The 24453-nt window shown below is 39.1% G+C and overlaps 1 protein-coding gene across 3 annotated transcripts in view; it reads left to right on the forward strand.

Annotated features, from left to right (window-relative positions):
• LOC147145377 (unconventional myosin-XVIIIa-like) overlaps positions 1 to 24453 on the forward strand; it is a 135361-nt gene that overhangs the window by 56350 nt on the left and 54558 nt on the right. For all 3 annotated transcript variants that reach the window (XM_086036572.1, XM_086036573.1, XM_086036571.1), the window contains 11 exons: positions 1533 to 1639; positions 2148 to 2324; positions 5902 to 6112; positions 6870 to 7012; positions 7135 to 7235; positions 10095 to 10158; positions 14481 to 14625; positions 19109 to 19276; positions 20121 to 20211; positions 23344 to 23536; positions 23823 to 23909. In XM_086036572.1, the coding sequence (XP_085892698.1) occupies positions 1533 to 1639; positions 2148 to 2324; positions 5902 to 6112; positions 6870 to 7012; positions 7135 to 7235; positions 10095 to 10158; positions 14481 to 14625; positions 19109 to 19276; positions 20121 to 20211; positions 23344 to 23536; positions 23823 to 23909 (1487 nt within the window). The remainder of the gene's footprint in view (positions 1 to 1532; positions 1640 to 2147; positions 2325 to 5901; positions 6113 to 6869; positions 7013 to 7134; positions 7236 to 10094; positions 10159 to 14480; positions 14626 to 19108; positions 19277 to 20120; positions 20212 to 23343; positions 23537 to 23822; positions 23910 to 24453) is intronic.

Consider the following 24453-nt stretch of genomic DNA (forward strand, 5'->3'; position numbering starts at 1 on the left):
GTTAAGTTTCCATTGTTAATAAAGTCTCAACAAAAAATATATTTTTCCTGCTTCTTCTTTTTTTCCCTTTTTCCTCCTTCAATTCGCCATCATCTTTCTCTGGTGTTGCAATTTACATTGGATGGGAGAAGCCGCAGACTACTAATCTCAGACATGCTAATGTTTGGTAGCAACAATTTGAAATGTTAATATTAGAAATTAGGGCTGCACGATGTTGGAAAAAATTACATTGCGATTTTTGGGGGGGTTGCGATATATATTGCGATGTTAAAAATAGAATTTTTACCAGATGACTTGAATAGATTTGTTTGGGAATAATTTGGTTAACTCACCATGACATCATTGTATTCATATAATAAATCCAGACTAAGGGGGTTCATCTGTGAATGATGATTGCTGTATATAAAAGGGGTCACAGAGGTCATGTCTCTGTAACATAATAGATTATTTAACATTGTATTTCACACTTTAATGTTAACAGCAGCAAAATATTAAACATATTTTAAACAAAAAAAATAAAAAGAGCATGTGCACTAGACCCTTGAGTCATTTAAAAAATTAGAGGACAATAAAAAAAAACCTAAAGCAGCAGCAGTTATAAGCACCTTTAAACTAAACTATAAAATATTTAAAAAAATTAAAAGCAGGGATACTAGCGCCTGAGTTGTTTACAAAAATATAACATTAAGATAAAAAAAAAAACCTTTGTGAAATATTGCAGCAAAGTTGTAAACAAATTAGAACACAAATATTACAATTTAAAGAGCAGGTGCATTAGTCCCCTGAGTTGCTCACAAAAATATAACAATAACTAAAATGGTCTGTAAAATATATTGCATCCGTGATTTGTCGGTGCTGTTTGGACTTATCATAAGGAGTTATGCTGACGAATGCGTAATAGTTTTTCGAGTAGATGAAGTTTCGCCTCAGGTCCCACTTCTTAGTTTGAACTGCTCATACAGGGGCTTGTGACGGTGTTTGCAGCAACAACGGTGAGGCACTGTTGGCAAAGGATGTTTTGTTGTTCTGAATCTTCCTTTTTCTAGCCGAAATACTTTCATATTTTGGATGTTGAATTTCTTTTGGGGACTAAATCCACTGCCGCTTCGGCCGTCGTCTCCCCTTCCTCCATGTCGTCTCAAACCAGACAGCAGTCGCTGTGAGAGTGGAGGGGGAGGGGCTGGTGACTGCTTGGCAGGAGGGAGGGGGTGAGCGAGACAGGCTGTGTAGAGCACGGAGTAGCTTGCTGCTTTTATGAAACGAAACAAAATTTTGCGTGTTCTAAGAAAAAAAAAGTTAAAACATTGCACGTCCTACGATGTGACTATCGCCATGCGCACATCACAATTGCGATGTTGAAACGACACATAATGGAGGGCTATTAGAAATTGTATCGCTGTTCATTGGTAAACCATTTCTTCATCATGTAGCTCCCACCATGTGGTGGGTAATAGCTTAAGTGTCGATACGACCAACACAAATAAATGTATGCTGGATAATGTGTAACTATTGTCCTCTTTGCTCTTGCTCAGCAACGGTGGTAAAGACAGAGCCAGGCTCCCTGCTAGAAGGCAAGGTGAAAATCAAACTAGAGCATGATGGGACAATACTTGATGTGGATGAGGATGATATTGAAAAGGTGAGTGAAGGAATCTAGGTGAAAAATAAATGCCAGCCACATCTCTCTATAATATTCCCCCGTTAAATCACAATTCATAGTTCGCACACCCTCTATACTGTATTTTTTGTATTGTTTTTTTTTTTTTTGAATTGGGTTTTTACATTATGCTAATGTCATGCCCTAGTATGTGGGGAAAGGAGAGCCACAATCGCCAATGCATTTTTCAGCCATTTATTAAATGCACAGCAAACACAACTCCCATTTTAGCTGCTGTCGGCCACGGCTCACGCCCAAACATTCACACGCGGGCCTATTGATGTCACATGCCACCTCACCAGGCACATGCATGTACACAGACATTAAATACGCACAGTATTTTCTATACATAATAAGCTTGCAATTTCTTGTTTTGTGTTCCAATATATTTACAATAAATCTAAAGTGTGTGGGAGGGTAAAACTTTATATAAAAATATATTTGAATATCTTAGAAATATTTCTTTTCTGACTTAACCTGCTTCTTTCAGGCCAACCCTCCATCATACGATCGGTCAGAGGATCTGGCTTCGCTGCTCTATCTTAATGAATCCAGTGTGATGCATTGCTTGCGGCAGCGTTATGGAGGCAACCTCATCCACTCCTACGCCGGACCTAACATGGTGGTCATAAACCCTGTCAGTGCAGCCTCCATGTATTCAGAAAAGGTAACTGACAAATATGTGGGGGAAGGTAAACGCTGACCACTGGTGACCCCTGCGGCCTAAGTTCATGTGGAATGACCATAGAAATGAAATGGCTGCATTTATGTTGCATAATGTAGGGTAAGACTAGTCAAATAATGAAAAGGGTAACAGTTTAAAATTGGACGGGCCCAGGGTTCGGACATACTGTATGCTGCCCTATTATGTATTGACACAAATGGAATTATCAATGATAAAGTTAAAGTTAAAGCATTACCTTTGGAGATGAATTACCGGTAAACATTTTCAAAGCATTAAAAAAAAAAAAAAATGTTTTATTTACTCCCTGTTGCAGCCTATAAACTCTGCTCATGTGTGCAGCCAAACTTAGTCTTTGGCGCGACGATGGACAAATAAGGACTAGACCTGCAAGTAGTTTTACATTTACTTTTACTTGCTTGATGTTTGTTGGAGAAATCGAAAGTCATTTACGCACTTTGCAAAGCCAAATTCAAGTACCATATTAGTTGTATGTCTTTGGCGTATCATGTCATAGCATAATACCCTGCTCAAGGTACTTCTTCGGGGCTTTGGAGCTTCAACACTGCTAGAGTGTAGTGCTCGTATGCAGAACTAAACCTGTTAGCAAGAAGTTTTGATAATTGTTTCAATGAGAAGAATGTAAATGGCCTGTGACGCTGAGTCAGTTTTGAGAATATTGTTTAACAGTTACTGTATATTTCAGACGAGAAAAAATGCTTTCAATGATCAAAAAGAGGTGTTATGACAGTCTTTGAATCTAAATACTAAATACTTTTTCTATTTGCTGATTTCATGTACATACTGCCCAAAGACAGCTTACTGGGTTAAGCTCCAGCCCGCCCATGAAAGTAAACAAATGTATGTTGCAACAAAGCAATATTTTAAGTTAAGTGAAAATTGCCTATTATCTATTGGGATATCAAAACTACAACACAGCACAAAAATTGTCATACATCTTTAAAACAAAATGTCCTGTCGTTTGGATCTTATGACCTTTGGCTATGGCTACTCCAACTCAGCTGAACTCCTGGGAAACTAGTGAACACAACAAAAAAGTAATCGGACTCATATGACGTGAGTGCAATCTGCAGACAGTGGTGGAAGTGCTCATTTGTCGAAGCGGAACGACCATTTCTTTTAACCCATTAAGGCCGGGAGTGCATATCCGCATTCGTACCACGGAAGCCGGGAAGGCTGTTGCGTGTTTCTACCTTTAAAGCCGGGAGCGCGTATACGTGTACGTCATTTTCTTTTTTTAATCCAATTCTCGGTCTCCTAGTCAATAAAATTCATCAGAATATAGACGTGACGGTGTCGTGACTCCTCGGAGGATGTCGGTAATGGCCGCCAGTAAATGGCGGACGCCGTCGAAGTGAAAAAGACGACGCGCTTGCAAACAGCATAGAGGATGGTATTTACCACTGGATTTTAAAAAATTAAAAATAGTGCTTCTCTTGTAATGATAAAAAAATTAAGTTATTTTTACATCTTCGATTGAAACAGTAACGATTAATAAACTTGGGCCAGTTTGAAAGCCACATATCTAAGCTTTCGATTTCTTTTGGAATTATGTTTCGATCCGCTACAGGGGCTGAGATATGAATTATTCTCTAGGTGTTGAATTTCCGGGGCGGCACGGTGATCGACTGGTTAGCACATCCGCCTCACAGTTCAGAGGTCGTGGGTTCTATCCCGGCTCCGGCCTCCCTGTGTGGAGTTTGCATGTTCTCCCTGTGCCTGCGTGGGTTCTCTCCGGGTACTCCGGTTTCCTCCCACATTCCAAAAACATGCATGGTAAGTTGATTGGACACTCTAAATTACCCCTAGGTGTGATTGTGAGTGCGGATGTTTGTTTGTCTCTGTGTGCCCTGTGATTGGCTGGCAATCAATTCAGGGTGTCCCCCGCCTACTGCTCGAAGACAGCTGGGATAGGCTCCAGCACCCCCCGCGACCCTTGTGAGGATAAATAATGGATGCATGGATGGATGAATTTCCGGGAAAACTTCAGGTTTTGGAGGGTGATTCCAAAAACGACTTTAGGTTTTAGAGAGATGTTTAGAAAGGCGCTTCAGGCCTTAATGGGTTAATGCATTCATGTGAGGGAAGCAGGACTCAGAAGTGTAAGTAGAAGTGAACATTGTTAACACAAAACTGGCAGTTTTTGTATTGTTTTCTCCCTTATCAACACAATTAGCCCAAAAGTTTGTGAAGTCTCTATTCTCAAATGCTTGATTGAGAGCGTTGATCCTTGATTGAGATACTTGTCAATTATCTCTGGGCACACGGAAGCTTTTTGTGGAAATAGCTACTGCACATGAATCATCTACTACTGTAATATTTCTCTTTTGTAAACTCAGTGTAAGAACGTTCAGAGCTTCAGACGATCAAAAAGCACATTTTAGACACAAATCCCTCATCCAGCATCTGCAGCATTAAACTCTTTGGCCTTCTTCTGTTAAAAATGCTATTTTTGCTGTCTGCATTTCTTTTCTTGGATAGAGTATTGTCCGTTTGAATGTAGAAACACAGGACATAAAACATTATGTTGCTTCTTGATCTGTACACCTTGCAGTAACCCCCAGCAGTTGCAGAGGACTTACTGCACAAACCTGTGTTTCTAGTACTGCATGCCACGCAAGCAGCCCATATTACTATTACCCATAATTATTACCGGTATATCCCATTTATTATTCTCCTTTGTTTTGCTGTTTTTTCATTAAGAACTTAGCCTGCACCATTTAACGTACTACACAAATGAAAATGCCTTATTGAAATGAAGGTGGAGCTGTGTCAAAAGTGATCGCACAAGTTTCTTTTTCCAAGCCACAATGCTCTCGCATACAGTACAGTAACTGACATGGGGGGGTTTAATCTCATTCGGTTGACATGCTTCCCGTCTTTATCTCCGTGTCAACCCTTTTGAATAAACACACATTGGCTGCTCAGTGGGATACGGGTTTAGTGTGTATTGCGCTGGGTCAGAGTTACTGGACAAAACGGCTGTCAAGTCTCAAATTCTTTAAAAAAAAAAAAAAAAAAAATCTCAAATGAACTCAGCACCATTGCCACAGTATTTCCTCAATTTGCATAATATTAAGTTGAAGACATTTTATACCTTTAAGTCCATTTTACAGTACACTTTTTGGACCGTTTCAAACCGATCCAACTTAAAACTGTTCCTCTCATACCTGTTCCCTCAAATTTTATACATTTCAAAATAAAATCCCTGAATTGATATTTATTTTATATTATTTATATTTACTGAGTTGTAATTAGAACATTGAGAAACTTTACTTTTCATTGACAACAAATGTTCTAGTCTAGTACTTTTATAGCACAAACTCGCCTCCCCACAAAGACTTCATAAATGCAACTTTCTGACTTGCAGGAGCCCCATTCAAAGGTTCCACCGGCATTTTCTAGTTATACTGTAATATGCAAGAGCAGTTTAAGGCAGTAAATCAATATGTGGCCTCAGAGATTTACATGGTACTGTCAAATTTAGCCATTCGTAAAATGTCATATACTGAAACTATGTCCTCTTCTTCCTCCCTGTCAGGTGATGCATATGTTTAAAGGGTGCCGGCGCGAAGACTCGGCTCCTCATATCTACTCTGTGGCCCAGTCGGCTTACCGTAATCTTCTCACGACAAGGCAGGACCAGTCAATTGTACTACTAGGAAAGTCTGGCAGTGGCAAGACCACCAACTGCCAGCACCTTGTCCAGTATTTGGTCTCTATTGCTGGCAGCACGGGCAAAATCTTCTCTGGTAAGCATGCATTATGTTTTTTGATAAGAACTGTTGTCATATTGTTGTCTAGAACACAAAACACAATTACTGTGATGTCCGGACTGCAAAGCACATTTGATTAAAAGGGTCTATGTCAGGAGTGGGGAATTCCGCCTGTTTTCTATCTGTCCCTGCTGCAACACACCTGATTCAAATGATCATATAAGCAGCAAGGTCTACAGAAGCTGCATAATGATCCTGATCATTTGAATAAGGTGTGTTGCACTAAGGTGACATATAAAACATGCAGGATAACTGCCTCGAGGGCCGGAATTGCCCACCCCTCGTCTATGTCATGCTATTTTACTCTGTCCACAGTCAACTATAGGTATATGTATGATTATATTTACGTTACAGCACTCAGTAACTATAATATAATGACGTAACAAAAATATTGTAACTCGTTGTATTACTTTGTTACTGCCTAAATGTAATATATTACAGTATTACAATAATTCATTACAAAAGTGTTTACAAAAGTAACATTACCCCCAACACTGGACGAGGCTATCTATAAATATACTGGCGGCATGAAGCTACTTAGTAAAAATCCCCAAATTAATCGCATCACATTCCAAGCCGCAGGATTCAAAGCGTGGGGAAAAAGTAGCGGCTTGTAGTCCGGAAATTACGCTAACCTATTATTGTGACTATATTTGCAATGATTTAAACTGTTCATATGTAATCTGATCTGATTTATATGTTAAAAATGTCAATGTATTTTCATGTCACTTAGCGGAGAAGTGGCAAGCAGTCTACACAATCCTTGAAGCTTTCGGTAACACGTGCACCTCGATGAACGCCAATGCCAGTCGTTTCTCACATGTAGTGTCGCTTGACTTTGATCAAGCTGGACAGGTGGCATCTGCATCCATTCAGGTAACAAAATATGATCATTACACCTTGACGTACTGTGCATGAAATAAAAAAGAAATTAAATAATGTAATTCAACCAAGTCAATTAAAGAACAGTGGCTTCTGCTGTTTTGGATTGTCCTTAGACAATGTTGCTGGAGAAAATGAGGGTGAGCAGACGACCGGAGAATGAGTCAACCTTCAACGTTTTCTATTACATGATGGCTGCGGCTGACAGCACCCTGAGGTGAATTTAGTACTCTCTCTGTAGCCAAAATAGATCCGGTACTACATGCTTCCATTTCTCTTGACAGGGTTTCTGTATAGATCACTGATTCTCAGCAGGTGCAAACCCCAAAGTGGGTCGCTGAGCCTTTTTGGGTGGGCTGTGGACAGGTAGTAAAAAATTATAGGAGGTCCTTGGATTGCGATCATACAGACACACACCACGGACAAGTTTTCAGATGGTTTTCGGAAAAAGCACGCAAGATGGTCTCTCATGGCTGTAGGCTGCGAAGCATGAGCTGCGGGTGATCTGATATTTTGATCGGCAATTAAAGGCTTTGATCGAATATGCCGATCACGTAATTTTTCACGAAAAGCGGCCGATCATTATCGGTGCCCGATCGATCGGAACATCCCTAGTTAAAACTGATACAGTTGCTTTGGTCTGCATCTTTTATTTCATAAAAATTAGGCATGCATTGATTGTTGCATTTTCCCAAAAAGAAAATATCAGAGCGAAGTAATTCATTCTTGTACATGCAGTCATCCTCAGTTTCTTGGAGCGTGTAGTTAGGTTTCAAAATGATATACCGGTACATACAGTGTCTTGAAAAAGTATTCATACCCTTTGCATTTTGCCAACTTACAAGCACAAACTTCAATTGTTTTTTTATTGATATTTTATTTGATTGAGTAGCACATACTGAAGTAGACCAGAAATTATATATAAAGTTTTCACAATTTTAGGCAAATAAAAATCAGAAAAATGTGATGCAATCAGCCCCCCTGCGTCAGTACTTTGTCCAGCCACCTTTCGCTGCAACTTAAGCTGCAAGTCTGTTGGGGTATGTCTCGACCAGCTTTGCACATCTAGACACTGGCATTGTTGCCCATTCTTCTTTGCAAAAAAGATAAAGCTCAGCCAGATTAGATGGACAGCATCTGTGAACAGCAATTTTGAAATGTTGTCCCAAACGCTCAAGGGGATTTGTGTCTCGACTTTGACTGGGCCATTCAAACACATGCATATTCTTTGATCTGAACCATTTCCACTTTGCTTTATATTTCGGGTCATTGTCTTGCTGGAAGACAAATCTTCCCATTCTCAAGTCTTTTGCAGCCTCCAACAGGTTTTCTTCCAGGATTGCCCTCTATAAAGCTCCATCAACTCTGACCAGCTTCCCTATCTTTGCTGAAGAAAAGCAAACCCACAGCATGATGTTACCAACCACCATCTTTCACAGTAGAGATGGTGTGTTTCCACCAAACATAGTGCTTTGCATTTAAGACAGGGCTGCCCATAGCGTCGTTGGCCATCGAGCAGTAGCTCACCAAGGGGGTTTCGTTTGATTGCATGGCTTTAACTCAATCACTGCCAGCTCTCCCAGTTTTATGCTATTGATATAGTTGCCTATCAATGATAGTGAATGAGTTAAAAAATAGTCTCCCTCCGATCATCTGTTGTGAAATTTGTCACTTGATTGACATACAAAGCAGCCAGTTCTATACCTGTTGCATGCCTCACCACGCATGCACATCTAATGGCGCTAACTGGCAAGCCTTGCAGTTTCCATTTTGTATTCTAATCTTAATAATAAAGTATAAAATGATTAGGGGACCAAGTAATCCAAGCATTCCCATACAGAGTGAGAAGAGGATTTTGGTTTTGTGGTGGGCTCTTGGGCGGGACTTGCTAGAGAGTGTGTGGGCCAAGGGAAGGTCTTATCATTGTCCCGTGGACATTTTCTGCCACCTGAGCTGTGGATTTCAGCAGCTCTTCCAGAGTGATCATGGGACTCTTGGCTGCTTGTCTGACCAGTGCTCTCCATGCTCGCTCTGTCAGTTTAGGCGTCTTGGTAGGTTTGCAGTTGTGCCGTATGTTTATTGTTTACTATTTCTGGATGATGTGTTGAACAGTGCTGCTTAAGATGTTCAAATCTTGGGATTTTTTTTTTATAATGCAACAATGCTTTAAACTTCTCCACAACTTTATCCCTGACCTGTCTGGTGAGTTCCTTGGTCTTCATGATGCTGTTATTGACTAGTTGACAAACCGCTGAAGCCTTCACAGAACAGGGTCTAAGCATCAGTGCAATTGCTTGCACTGAATTGTTTTTTTGATAGGGGTATCATAGCATACCGCTCTTTTCAAATTTGTATACGGTAAAATGAAAACCGTATATCATTGTTGTCGAAATTCACAATTGTGTGCTCCTTTGTGTAGGGCTATCACATAAAATCTCAACAAAATACACTTGTTTGATTGTAAGGTCACAATATGAGAAAATGTGTATATATACTTTTTTCAAGGCACTGTATGTTTTCAAAAGGTATTTTGGAACAATAAATCCAATTCAGATACATGTTCTTCATTCCCTCTATAAAAGTGCGTCGTGACTTAGCAATAGGATAATGCAGTTCCCAGGGTCATAGCAATTGAGGACCAATTTCTCAATGCCAGTATTTTCTGCTGTAATCAAGTTAAATATAGAGTTAACCAAAATAATGTATACACCCACACCACCCCCCACACACACACGCACACGCACACCCCCACACACACACCCACACCCACACCCCCACCCACCCCCACCCACACACGCACACATCAGTGCAAGGAAAACTTGTATCAGTATATCAATACCAAAGTTGTTCAGATATCATGAGATTAGACAATTAACCTTTAGCCTCGACAATTGCCAGAGGTGCTCAAAGAGGTGGCTTGGGTAACATTGGCCTAAGTCTACACTGGGTTTGCCGCACATGCATTTTCTAGTTGTTGTTGCCACCAATGTGATCCTTCAGGGTGCCTACATGGAAATATAAACATGTGAAAAGTACGTTTTTTCACATCTGCAAGTACCTTTTCTTTCTCTTATAGAACTGAGCTACACTTTAACCACCTGGCTGAGAACAGCACTTTTGGCATCATTCCACACTCAAAGGTAATTATATCAAGCTTCTTCTGACCAAAAGTATCAGATTCAAAGATCCATTACAGTACTAGTCCAAAGTTTGGAAACACCTTCAAATTCAAATGGTCTCAAGCACATTAAGGCCCAATCCCAATACCTGCACTTGCACCCTTGTGCCCTTCACTTGTGCGTTCCCGCGAAGGGTACGAGTGTGTAGGGCGTCCCAATTCTGTAAAGTGCACTGTCGCCCCGTCCCCTTTGCGCCCTTGCTCTGCACTTCAGCAAAGTCAGCATCCGTGGCCCCGACGCTGAAGCATATTACCCACAATTCATTGCGAATTGGACCAAAATAGCGGGAAATTAACTTTCGTTAATTTTAATTTGGTGGGATTCCTGTAGCTGTGCTGAAAAAAAATGTCTCATCAAGTATAAGTATCTAATTATTACAAAGTTTATCGTGTATATGTGCAATTTCAATCAATGTCTTATTTTGTCCTAATTTAGCTGCCATACTTAACAACCTTCTGTGCATGCGTTGCATATCATGCAGGAGCCGCAAATAGTCCAAATAATGGAGCCATAGCTCCCATCGACTGAAAGACAGAGACAGAGTTTTATTTAACTACTAGTTTACTGATGTTTTAATATAATTTTAACCCATTAAAGGGACACTTGGATGAGCTTAACATTGGCACTTATATAAAAGGTTTGCATGTAAAAATGACATCAGTACTAAAATGCTCCCCCCAAAAGACTCTGTAGTGATTTAAGGGCTTTTTTTGGCGATTAGATTTACAACAAATTGCCCCGCCCCTTGTTGGTGCTGGGCTTGTTATTTTTTCGGTCACAGGAGGGAGGCAAGCGAGGTAATATTGCTCACTTTGTCAGTTCTGTTGTCTAAAACGGCGACCGATCACAACCAAAATGCAAATGCACATGACTACTCTTGTCCACTTCAACCCGTGAAAGTATAAAATAAATCCAAATATATCCAAATAAATGTGCACGTCCACTCATTCCCACTTCAGTCTCAGTAAATATCCCGACTGGTGTTAAATGCCTCGCCCGTCCTAACCGTGATCAGCAAAGAAGCAGTGTTTTTTTTTAAATTTTTTTGTTTTTTAAAAAAAAAGTTTTTTTTAAGCAAAGCAGTGTGCGCTCGTCCCAGCATAAATCTATGTAGCTCTGCTCACTTCCACATTTCCTCATTCCCATATAAATCAGCCACTGAGAGGTTAATCCTTTTGATATGTTGAAGTAGTCATTAGTAGGGATATCCACATAAATTTTGGTGCCAATTGATCACCATTTTTAGATGTTATAAGTAGTGCTGTCAAGCGATTGAAATATTTAATCATAGTTAATCGCATTTTTCGTGCCCTGCGATTGGCTGGCAACCAATTCAGGGTGTCCCCCGCCTACTGCCCAAAGACAGCTGGGATAGGCTCCAGCACGCCCGCGACCCTTGTGAGGATGAGCGGTATGGATAATGAATGAATGAATGAATGATCGCATTTTTCGTAGTTAACTCGTAGTTAATTGCATATTTTATTTATTGTAAAAAAAAAATCCCTTTGAATTTTCTGTCCGATTATTTTGTTGAATTTTAATACCCTTCGTTGAATAAGAGGATTGATTTTCTTATGCAAAAACTTTATTAAAGAGAGGTCAACCCAAACATATTTTTTTCAAGAATATATTTTATGCAAGCCCACTAGTTGAAACAAGGCATTCTGATAATTATTGCGTTTGTGGAATAAGAGTTAATCCACCTTTTTTAGCCATCACTGGGGGCGGCCATTTTGTCACGTCTGTCGACTGAAATCAACATCACAGTTGCTCATGTAACAACCAATCACAGCTCACCTGTTTTCTTAAACTGAGCCATGATTGGTCGTTATTTGAGCCCTCAGGGCATCTGTGATGTCATTTTCAGTTGACAGAAGTGATCAAATGGCCGACCTCTGAGATGGCTCGATTTTGATGATTGATTCATATTCCACAAACACAGTATTAATCAGAATACCTTGTTTCAACTAGGGGGCCTGCATAGAACATATTCTTGAAAAAAAATGTTTGGGTTGACTTCCCCTTCAATTGAAAAAAACAAACATTGGATTCAACTCACACAAACAGCCCCTCAGCCCTTTCAAACATACACACACCTACACGCGTCCGCGCATGCACACTCCCACACACACAATCATTTACTTTACTACTTACTTTATTAGTGTTGTTCTGACAGATATGTTTATTTCGTCTTGAAAGCGACTTGTTGTTCAAGTGACGCTTGGATTTAGAACTATACGAGAGCAGTCATTTGTACGCACGTTACTTTTTATTGCACTCTGGCAATGACTTCGTCGACTAAAAAGATTATTACTCGCTGCTCGAGTGTCTTATAAAGGTATTTTGTTTATTAAAATTCTGTTGTGGGTATATTTTAATGTAAATTGTGTCAGATAAATGAACGAGAAACAGGTGGTTTGCCGCTGAGATTGTTCCGTGCGGCTCTCGCGCTGCATGGTTCCTGCTGTTATAAAATACAGCTGCTTTGGAGCAAACGGCATATTATTTTGTATTTATTATTTTTCTAAAATGCTGCAATATTGTTTTGTGGGTATGTATTTCTTTATGTATATTGTGCTCAAGTATTTATTCCTTTTTATTTGGTTTAGTACAGCGCTAAAAAGAAACGAGAGGGAGAGAGAGGTGAATTAGAACGAGACTGTTCACGTCTGACTCACAAGACTCAACAAAACACTGTGAGCCGTGCCGGTTCTCTTTAGCAAGGAAGATGCCAGAAAAAATACATAGTCAAACGTATTGTAACCCGCCATACCACGGCCTCCGAAGCTAAGGAAGAACAACTTTTAAGCGTTACATTACCAATGCGTACGTCGCGACTATCACCGCGGGGCAGGGGGGCTCAGGCGTGCATGTGTCAGCTGAGAAATTCATCCTCATCGTCAATATTTTGAAGCAGATGTAACGCCTCCTCTACTCTAAAGCTTTTTTTTTAAATGTACATGTACTCTAAAGCGGGCGGCACGGTGGTCGACTGGTTAGCACGTCCGCCTCACAGTTCAGAGGTCGTGGGTTCGATCCCGGCTCCGGCCTCCCTGTGTGGAGTTTGCATGTTCTCCCCGTGCCTGCGTGGGTTTCCTCCGGGTACTCCGGTTTAATCCCACATTCCAAAAACATGCATGGTAAGTTGATTGGACTCTCTAAATTGCCCCTAGGTGTGATTGTGAGTGCGAATGTCTGCCTCTGTGTGCCCTGCGATTGGCTGGCAACCAATTCAGGGTGTCCCCCGCCTACTGCCCAAAGACAGCTGGGACAGGCTCCAGCACGCCCGCGACCCTTGTGAGGATAAGCGGTATGGATAATGAATGAATGAATGAATGAATGAATGTACTCTAAAGCTTTTTTTAAAAATATACATATATAGATCATGGTGACCAGCAGCCTTTATCAATGCAGCCGCTAGTTGCTATGGAAACCTTAATCACGCGATCAAAAAAATTGACGGCGTCAAAAGGGGGTTGGATTAACGCCGAGAATAACGCGCTAAATTGACAGCCCTAGTTATAAACAATGAAATTACAATGATTTCCAATGGAGAGTTTGTCATCAGTTCCTCCAATGACTCCGACCGAACAAGGATAGAACGGTAGGCGGTGCTGCCATTCTCCTCATTAACAAGGGGCGTTATTCATGGAGTCACTTATATCCTAATTTCTCCAAAATGAATGGATATAATAGAAAATGACAACTCTTTTCGTTTCCTGGTCAAAAAATATATCAAATGAACTTGTTAGTGAAAACATGGACACCCAACCCAACCATCACTTTAAGGCCGGGTTCGCACAGCCACGTTCCTACCACTAGAGCCGGGAGCGCTGTTGCGTCTTTCTACCCTTAAAGCCGTGAGAGCGTAACGTACCGTAATTTTTTTCTTTTCTTTTTTTTTTTTATCCAATACTCAGTCTCTTAGCCAGTGAAATGCATCAGAATATACACGTGACGGTGTCGTTAGCCTGCGGTGTTCCGGAATTCTTTCAAGTCATAATGGCGGACGCCGTTGCTCGCGGGAGTTCTGAGATGAGTAATGGCAGTGATATAGACGACGCGCTTGTGGACTTCGAACCGGTAGAACTAGTCAAACTTTGACGGATCTAAATAATAAAACTTATTTTACAAATTATTATGATAAAACCCTGAATTAGAGGGTGTTTCAAATATTTTGGTGCTGGTACTGTGTGCTTGGATATATTTAGCTGTATGTCTCTGCAACATTTTAGTTTCAAGATATGGGTTATCAAATTTTCATCTGATCTTACCTTATGCAGCCCGAGGAAAAACAGCGAGCATCCCAGCAGTTTATTAAGCTGCAGGCAGCTATGAAGGTGCTGGGAATTTCTAGCGAAGAGCAGAAGGCTCTCTGGTTTATCTTGGGAGCCATTTACCACTTGGGGGCTGCCGGAGCTACTAAAGGTACAGTGTTTTTGTTTCTTTAAGACTGATCCCCTCTTTGTTTGTTATGTTGATACATGACACTTGGCACTTGGCACTAAGTTCAAAGTTACTGGGTGGGTGTAAAGGAGTAATCAAGGAGGATACTGTTATGTGCCATTATTAGCCCACTCTTGTTTGGATGAGATGGTAAACAAAAAAGACCACATCATACATTTTATACTCATTTGTTTTCAGTCTTTTTTGGACCTTGGAATTATAGATCATAAGTGTACCAATCAGTTACATTGCTAACAAGTCAATACAATATTATTGGTAATTAAGATTACATTTAGAATAGTTGGAGTGGCAGAAAGTTCTACAGTGACGGATGTGTGAGAGTCACCGCCGTATATAAAAAGAGTCTGGTCAACTCGCTCGACAGCCGCCATCTTGCAGTACAGCCTGCATGATGCACGCTATACAACAGTGCACAGGTGCTGCCTAACGCTACGCGTTTCTTTCCTACGCCCTAAATAATCTGAATTTCATCATGAAAATTGCTGTACTGGAAGTCGATCTTGCCGCTGGTTTCTGAAGAGATCTGTAGCAAACACTACAGTCCTTCGAGCAGGTTTGTCTACTCACACCGAACGTTGAGCCAATAAGAATCTCAACACACCCTTTATGAAATGGCTGAAATAATAGTCGCTTCCTTGATAGGTGGACAAACATAAAAAAGACTGCTGCAAAGCATCATACGAGTGCGTTATGTGGTGCCCGAGGGACAGTCGAACAAAATATGTCGTAGTCGTAGTTTTTATTGATTGTTTCTTACTTACATCAGAGAGAATAAGGGAGAATAAACTTACATCACAAAGATAGCAGTTGTTGTTCGGTTTCACCATCCAGGTGTTACACTTTAAATCTATGGAGCTCTACATCCTCTGACATCCTCCAGCCACGCTTGGGCTCATTTGTTGCAATATTTGTTTAAAAAAAATGATGAAAAGATTCCCTAATGGAATTTGAATTCCACGCCAGTGATGAGCTGCAAGATGGCGCCTGGAAAATCATGTGACCGCTTACAGCCAATCAGCGTCCGGTGCAGCGAGAAGCGCAAAGATCTTAAATTGCCCAGACTCTGTTTATATACAGCGATTAGTGCACAATTTTTTGTGTATGATAAAAATTCTTTAGGAACTTGTTTTAGGGGACACTTTTGAAAGTTTTTATTTTTTGTTATGGCAGCCTTATATCCATACTGTCAATTCAGTGTCACAGACAGGATTAAAAAAGTGCCTATTTGTCTGTCTGCAGTCTATTATTATTACCATTATTATTATTATTATGTTATTATTAGGGTAAATGCACTGCACTTATATAGCGCTTCATGTACTCCATATGGTACCCAAAGCGCTTTACAAAGCCTCACAGTCACCCATTCACACACACGTTCATACACATTATTATACATATATATAAATTCTTATCCATTTGTTTTTATTTTGTAGTTTTTTTGTTTTTTTTTACGCACTAGCGATAACACTTTTTAAAGTTCTTATTAATCATGTGGAATAGCTTGAATTTTTTGGTCCGGGGGCATGTCTCAGTGGTATACGAGGTTGTGGTTTCGATCCTCGGCCATTGTGACCATGTCGATGTATCCTTGAGCAAGATACTGTAACACCAGTTGCTCTCGATGCTGCGTCATCAAGTAGGTAGATTAGGTACACTGTGAAGCGCTTTGAGTACCAAAGGTAGAAAAGCCCTATAAGAGGCCAGTCATGTACATAACGGCAGGACTGTCAAAAGTGGTGTTTTCAAAAAGCATGGTGATTTGTTCGTTAAAACTAATGCATATTTTTTCTTGTGACTGAATTGATGAATCCATCAATTATGTTGTCTCGCTCTAACCACCTCTCTTTACTTGCATGTTTGCATGCTGCACCATATCAAATGCAGATGGAGATGAAGGTAATTGGGGGAAACAACACACACTTTTTGGGACTGTTTACCTTTAAAAACACTTTTGTTGAACCTTTCTCATTTGCATTTCTATTCTTATTGCCTTTATCATGCCTCCCAGGCCTTGAGCCATTTTCATATTTATTGCTCGCCCTTATTCTCTTCATCGCTTGGCCCTTTTTCCACCTTGTTTCCCTCTTGAGTTGAAATATTTCTTACTGACTCATTAGGCAGACTGACGATAAAAAAAAAATGTGACAGACTCTGTAACACGGATAGTTGTTTTTAAAACTTAACAGATCATATAGTAAAAAAATAATACTTTGGTTTTCATTTACCATAAGTGTATTACATTTTTATTTTCTGCAGAGAAGTTTTTCTCCTACGGCAAAGCGTAAAAGAGAAATTTAATCAAACGTGCATTTGTTTAAATCCTGCATACCTCCACCCACCCACCTGCAGTTCAAATGTGTTTTCCATTTGCATGCTGGTGTAAGAGACAGACAGTGAGTGTGCAGACTTGTTTTGTCTGGCTGCACACACACACTGGCTTTTATTGTTAAATGGGGTAGACATACTGTAAGTCTCCAAATAAATGTTTTTTTTGTCTAGACAAACTAGCATTAACTACAGGCACCAGCAAGCATCTATACAATATTTGAGCTCTAATAAACCTACTGTAAAAAAAAAAACTTTTGTTACTTTTTCACTTACTTCAGCCATGTACCTTTAACAGGCTTGTGTTTCTACCACACGGTGTTTAGGTGGGATGCTGATAGATCCATCAGCTAATGTGGCATTATAGCAACATAACAATGTGTGCTCGCTTTATAAACAAAGAAATTCATAAATAAGCGACAATACACTACACCAGTGATTCTTAAAAGTGTGGTATGAGTAGCACAAATGTTACACTGGCTCCTTCTAGTGCTCCGCAAGAATCACTGAGTTAAATTTTCAAATTTTGCATAGTTATCAAATATTTTATGTAGCTTAAACATTGTTTTTTAAATCCACTACTCACTCTATATTTAGTAAGGACAGTTAAATTGCATTTAAGTAAGTACATTACGTATACTTTTAATCATTTGTAACTCTTTACAAACATTTAGTTCGAATGTTTTACTTTTATTTGCAGTACATTTTGATTCACTCATTAAGTGTTTCTTTTCATTTATTTAACTGTAGTGTTAGTGTTCAAACTGTGCTTAATGTTACATGCAGTAGCTTGCAATAATATTAAGTAGACTTTTTTAAACCCTCTTCCTTGTTTCTGATGAACAATTGGGCCTCCTGCGCTCCTTTATTTTAAGAGCCAAGTATTTGTTGAGTTGGCATGTATTGGTGTAAAACGTTTGACACCTCTACTGCTCCATGTTATTTAGACTAGGTTCCCAACGTAGGCAAAAGCGTCCCAGATTGGATTTTTGTGCCCACATGCGACCTGCATCAGATTTGTTAGTTTTTTGAATGGCCGATATTTTGAAATGCGACCTGGACCACTTTATGTGGTCCGAGATCGAATACATATTGGATTTTTTACATTGCGACCGCAGTCTGAACGGCCAGGTCGCATAGATCCGTTCTTGACGTCATCATGCGCTTTGCAGAGGCAGGGACACAGACTGCTTGATTGTCCGTGAATCTGCAAAGTTGTCCTGAGTAACGGTTTTGGCTTTATATTTAACTTGAATTTAATCCTACTTGATACATGAAGCATAAAGTGGACTTTTATGATAATAGTAGTAGCCACTTAGACGGCAATGACGTGACATCATCTTTAGTGACGTCTCCATGAAATGAGATCGAAAAGCCTCGCCTCATTTCCCGAAAATACTGTATTTCTACCTCCTCCCGAGTATCTCCTCTGTAGATATGAGATAATGAAAAGATAAGTCTGTGGTCCCGACAAGCTGGACCACATTTACTTCCATAAATATTATGTTGCGAGTGCCGTCATCTTTTCTTCTGCGCATGCAGGTCACTTTGGGGACGCTTATGTTCACACACAAGATGAACAGAGGTGGCATTTAATATGTAATGTGAAAACTTAACACAAAAAATAAGTATTTCAACCAAAAATCCGGATTGAGAATTAAGACCTGCAGTGTGAACCTAGCCTTAAATTCCCTTTGTTTTCTTCCTATCTTATTTACATTACAAAAAGGAATCTGACCAAATGACAGCGGTACTTTTGTATGTATCAGTCCACCCGATACAAACTGTATACTTTATGACAGTGACAGGTAATTCAAGGTAGGGTGCTGTAAAATAGGTATAAATCGGATATTTTGGAACCTTTACAACACTGAATTTATCCATACTGCTGGGCATAAAAGGATTATAGGTATCCAGTGGGACAGAAAATAATCATGCTATTGTTCAGTAATTGTAATCTCACTTCATCATCCTTCCCTTTTTCATTGTTTGATAACTGTGGTTTTTACTCTTTTCTCAGTCCCTCCTGCGTATGTGGTTTTTTATGTCCATTTATAAATACTTTTATTTATTTATTTATTTATTTTTAAAAAATATATATATTTTTTAAACATTTTAGCGGGACGCAGGCAGTTTGCCCGTCATGAATGGGCCCAGAAGGCAGCATACCTTCTAGGATGCACCTTAGAGGAGCTGTCTTCTTCTATCTTCAAGAACCAGGCCAAAGGCATGAAGCACTCCACCTCATTCAGAGGAGGACCAGATGAAAATAGCCAAGGTGACTCAGGTATACATGCCAACTACAATCATTAATATTATGTCTGTTTTTCATACTACTATCATTGATATTATGTCTGTTTTTCTATAAAATTTTGATGTTTCTCTTCAGTGCACTTGAATGTGTGGGTTATCAGACGACTGATGATGATTTACTAGATTGGATTCCGGGTATTGTACAATTTTAAATGCAGGATACACAATTAAAACACTTTCCAGGTGTCTTGATAACATGTATTTGAAATTTTTTGGTTCAATACACCGCGGATCAAGAATTACAACTGACCTTATCACTCACTTATTATCGTCTTCTAACTGTCCTCTTCAGCATTGATTGTATTTTTACTTGTGGAGATGGTGCTTCATTACCAACCTGCCAAATTACAATTGAAAAAAGTGTATGTCCTTGTAGCAGACACACAAATCAGATAGCACAACAGCACCAAAATCCAAAGGGCCTCTACACACATATTTTGGCAGCTCACAAAAAAATTACTTGGTTTTGTAATTTTACACTTGACTGGATAGGTGGGCAGGTAGCCCCTTTAATACCACAGTGGCTTGAGTGAATATTTGAATTGTTAGTTTTATATTCATTTGGTTGCATAAAGTATCTTAAAGTAAATATTGCATTGATATTGTAAAAACAAAGTAAGAAAAAAAACTGTATAAATCAGAAGAAGCTGCTGATGCCATATAAGGGTGTGACTGTCTCAAGTGACAAGTCTTGATATGTAACAGCCTTTGTATCTTTTAATTTATGTTGGTTAGAATATAATCAGTTGCCATTTTTAAGAAAGTGTTTGGGAAGTGGTTAAATGTATTTCATAATTTTCTCATGTCTGTTGTCTCAGCCTCAAAGGTCACGGCTCTGGAGTGCTTGGAGGCTATGGCATCAGGACTTTACTCAGAGCTCTTCACTCTGGTCATATCCCTTATAAACAGGTCACACTCTTGCATTTTAAATTCTCATTTTGTTTGTAAAAATGTTGGAAAACCTATAAATATTTTGTTGAACCCCATTTGAGAACTACTTACACAAAGGTTTTATACACATTTTCCTTGCTCCTTTAACTCATACTCACTCTGACATATTTGTTGGTACCCTTCTGTTAATTAAAGAAAAACCCACAGTGAAAATTCACCACTGAAGAATCAGACATTGCTGCACATTTCTCTCTAGAGTCTAGAATACCTTGATAGTCTCAGATTTCATTGTACATATTTTAGACACAATGTGCCAGATATAGCAAAACAGTCACATGCATCTTAATTTTCTGAATAACGTGCAACTGTAGTGACGGGAACATCAAGCTGCTTGAAGATGGTCTTCTATTTTTTCCCTTTTAACGTGCTTGTCTATAATTTTCGTTCTAATCTTCTGAGACAACTCTGCTTCGCTTCCACTGGCCAATCTTTAGTATGGTACACACCACGTCACCAAACAACACAGTGACTACCTGTCACCCTTTAAAAGGGCTGGCTGATTGATTACAAGGTTGAAGACAGCTGCAATGCCAATTAGAGGATACACTGTGGTTGAACTTGTCTCAATAATTATTTTCATTCTTTTCTAGGGGTAGGATAATGTTTGTCCAGGCCTGTTTCATGAGTTGATTTTTTAAAATAATTCTGTTGAATCACCATTCTAAAGAAATGTCTGCTTTCCATTGATTGACTTCCATTACATTTTTTAATACAAATTAATTGAAAATTACTTATTAGTTATTATTGAAAATAGGGCTGTCGAGCGATTTAAAAAAGATGAGAGATTAATTAATTATGATATGTAATTTATTGATCTAATCTATTTTTTAATGTCACTTAAAGTGGAAATCAACCCAAACATATTTTTTTCAAGAATATGTTCCCAGCAGGCCCACTAGTTGAAACACGGCATTCTGATTAATATTGCATTTATGGAATATGAGTTATGAGCAAAATCCACCCCTTTTTAGCCATCTGTTGGGGCGGCCATTTTGTTACTTCTGTCGACTGAAAATGACATCACAACTGCTCAGTGCTCAATACTGAGTGCACAGTACTACCACCAACTTAATTATTTTGAGTTTATAGTGCTAAATGGTTACAAGGGCTAACACTTGTATAGCGCGCATCTACCTTTGGTAATCACGGCTTAGCTTCAGAAAACAGGTCAGCTGTGATTGGTCGTTACCTGAGCCCTCAGCAGTTCTGATTTCATTTTTCTGTCGACAGAAGTGGCAAAATGGCCGCCCCACAGATGGCTAAAAACGGGTGGATTAACTCTTATTCCACAAACACAATATTTATCAGAATGCATTGTTTCAACTAATGGGCTTGCATAGAACATATTCTTGAAAAAAATACGTTTGGGTTGACAGATTTTTTTTTTTTAAATATGTTTATTTTGAAAAGATTTTGGAGACTTGGAAACATTCTACATGGTCGGCGATAAATAAAAGACTTATTTAATCGATCTACGACCGTTTTCGTGAGTTTAAAGTTATCTTACCGTAACTTTCTTGTAATGCTACATGTGTGGATGTTAGCTAAATGTTACCATCGTAGCTCGGTGGAAATGATGTGTACTAAGCGCACAATTTTATTAATTTGATTTATATGGACACATTTATTTGCGTTAAGCGACAGAGACAACTTGGATTCCGAGAGGGCGGACTGTAATTGATTGATAGTAATATTGTAATTGATAGTGCAATTAATGCACTAATTTGACACCCCCAATTGAAAAGGAATTCAAGTTATTTCTTGGCCACAGTGGGTTTTTATTTTGTGAACAGAGAGATACCAACAATTTAGTCTGTGTACACACTGCAGTTATTCAGTATTTGGGTCAAAGAGGTATAAAGATTTTCAACAGATCAATTTTAAAATTAAAAAAAAAAATGCTTATCTAATGCAATTGTTCAAACATTATGAATGATTTTTACGCAAAAATGTATGTGAGCACTTGACGTCTACGTGATTTTTATGTTTTATGTTAATGATTTGACCGTGGCCATAAAAAATGTAATGTGGTACACCTGTGGTTTACCTTAGAATTAATTAATTTCCTTGCATTGACTTTGTAATTTAAAGTAATGTGAACTTTTACCAAACATTAAATAAAGCGCTAAACAGTGAAAATGACTATTAAGAGAAAGAATACTGCTAAAAGGAGTCTGTCAAAACTTCTGCATTTGTTCAACACAGCCAATTCTGGCATCTGTGATCGGGTGAATGTCTTGTACATCGGTGGAACTTGCGCCTTCGACAACATGCGGATACGGCTATATGACGTGATTACACCAACATAATTGTTTTTTCTCTTAATTAAAGAGAAGCTATGCAGCGGCTTGTATATTAAGCCGCAGAGGGATATCTTAAGTTTTTAGACTATTTTGAACTTGTAGACAAGAATTTGTTTGATATAATCATATTCTCTCTTTAGTTACTTTGGTAGAAACAAGGGAAATTGACCATAACTTTTTTAATGAAAATAAATCGTACTTGCATCACTTTTACTTACGTCACAACAATAGTAAAAGTACCATTTGTCTTACTGTGCATTTAACTCTATAGTTAGATACTAATTATTGGGCTTTTCCTTATTTTGATATTTAGTATAATTCAACTAAACGTAACTCAAATTTATTTATAGACCACTTCCAAAACAGCCAGCTTCATACAAAATGCTGTACATAAAGTAAAAATCAGACACAAAAACAAAGACCGATACAACAATAAATTAATAACATAAAAGCAATTGACTCAATAAAACACTTAAACAATGCCGAGTCCCGTGCTAAGTTGAAAGCCCAAGAATAAATACGTGTTTTAAGACGAGTTTTAAAGATGGGCAGAGGGGGCTTGCCTAAATTTAACTGGAGGTCATTCCAAAGGGAGGGATCGGCAATGGAAAAAACTCAGTCCCCTCTGAGCCTCCCCTTTGTCCTCGGTACCTCCAGTAGTGTCTGGTCTGCTGACGTGAGGCAACTGGCAGGTACCTAAAAGTGGAGGAAAAATCTTAAAAGTAAGTCTAAAATGTCCAGAGGGACAATTCAGATCCTGACGGTGCCATGTTCAATCTGTTTTCAGAGCTCTGAAGTCCAGTCAACATTCTTTATGCTCCCTTCTGATCGTGGACACTCCAGGTTTCCAGAACCCTCATCTTGCTCAACAGCAGCGAGGAGCCACATTTGAGGAGCTTTGTCATAACTACACCCAGGAGAGGCTTCAGACCTTATTCCATGAACGAACATTTGTCCGAGAGATGGAGCGATACAAGGAGGTGCTGTTGGGCCATTCGATACAAAACTGAACAGTGGCAGTAACAGGAAATGAACACACATGATTATGTACTCACACAAAGATCACTCTAGTTTAGTTCTTTCTCTTTTGTTGTCTCCGGTTTAGATTAAGTTCTTATAAATTATATAATATTTTTCTCAATGTTGCTCTTGCAATGATCAGATTCTTTCAACCCAATCAAGTAAAGACTAAAACTGAATATTTTTATGAATTCTTGCTAACAGTGTAGATGACTAACCCATCACCTTATCCCCTCCTGCATTTAGGAAAACATAGAACTTGCTTTAGATGACATAGAGTCCAGTCCATCAGTGTCTGTAGCAGCTATCGACCAAGCGTCAGCTCAAGCTCTGGTAAGCAGAATCCTCAACTTCTTGTGTCTGTTTCAGGAATCTCCATATGTAAAGTCACAAAGGTCATTCTCCTCTCCCTGAACTTGCTTACGTACATGGCCCATTTGTTTGAACGAATTTCAATGTTTTTCTTTCTGACGAGAAATTAAAGAAAATTAAAGTGTTTAAAGAAACCTTAAAGTGACCAGTTAGCTTGCAAATAACCCGATTTAGTCAGTTAATAGCTTCCAAGAAAAATTTGATCCATTGTCCTGTGAAAAACACTTATGTCCATTTTTAAAAATTTTAAATTTTTTACGTTAATGGTGTTCCCGCGTTACCGACATCCCATTGTGAAAATGGAAAAAAAAAAGACAAAATTGGATATAACGTGTTTTTCACAGGACAGCACGATATGGTTACAAAAGAAATCAAATTGCGTTGTTTCCAACATTAGTTTTAATCAGCAAAAAAATATATTTTAAAAAATCCAGCACCCAACACCAACACGGTGTGTCGAGCCACCTAAGACACTGGCCAGTACAAAAATTGCGATTCCACATTG

Source organism: Filicampus tigris, chromosome 7 (assembly GCF_054856515.1).
Source record: "Filicampus tigris isolate MCC_2025a chromosome 7, RoL_Ftig_1.0, whole genome shotgun sequence".
NCBI classification, from domain to species: domain Eukaryota; kingdom Metazoa; phylum Chordata; class Actinopteri; order Syngnathiformes; family Syngnathidae; genus Filicampus; species Filicampus tigris.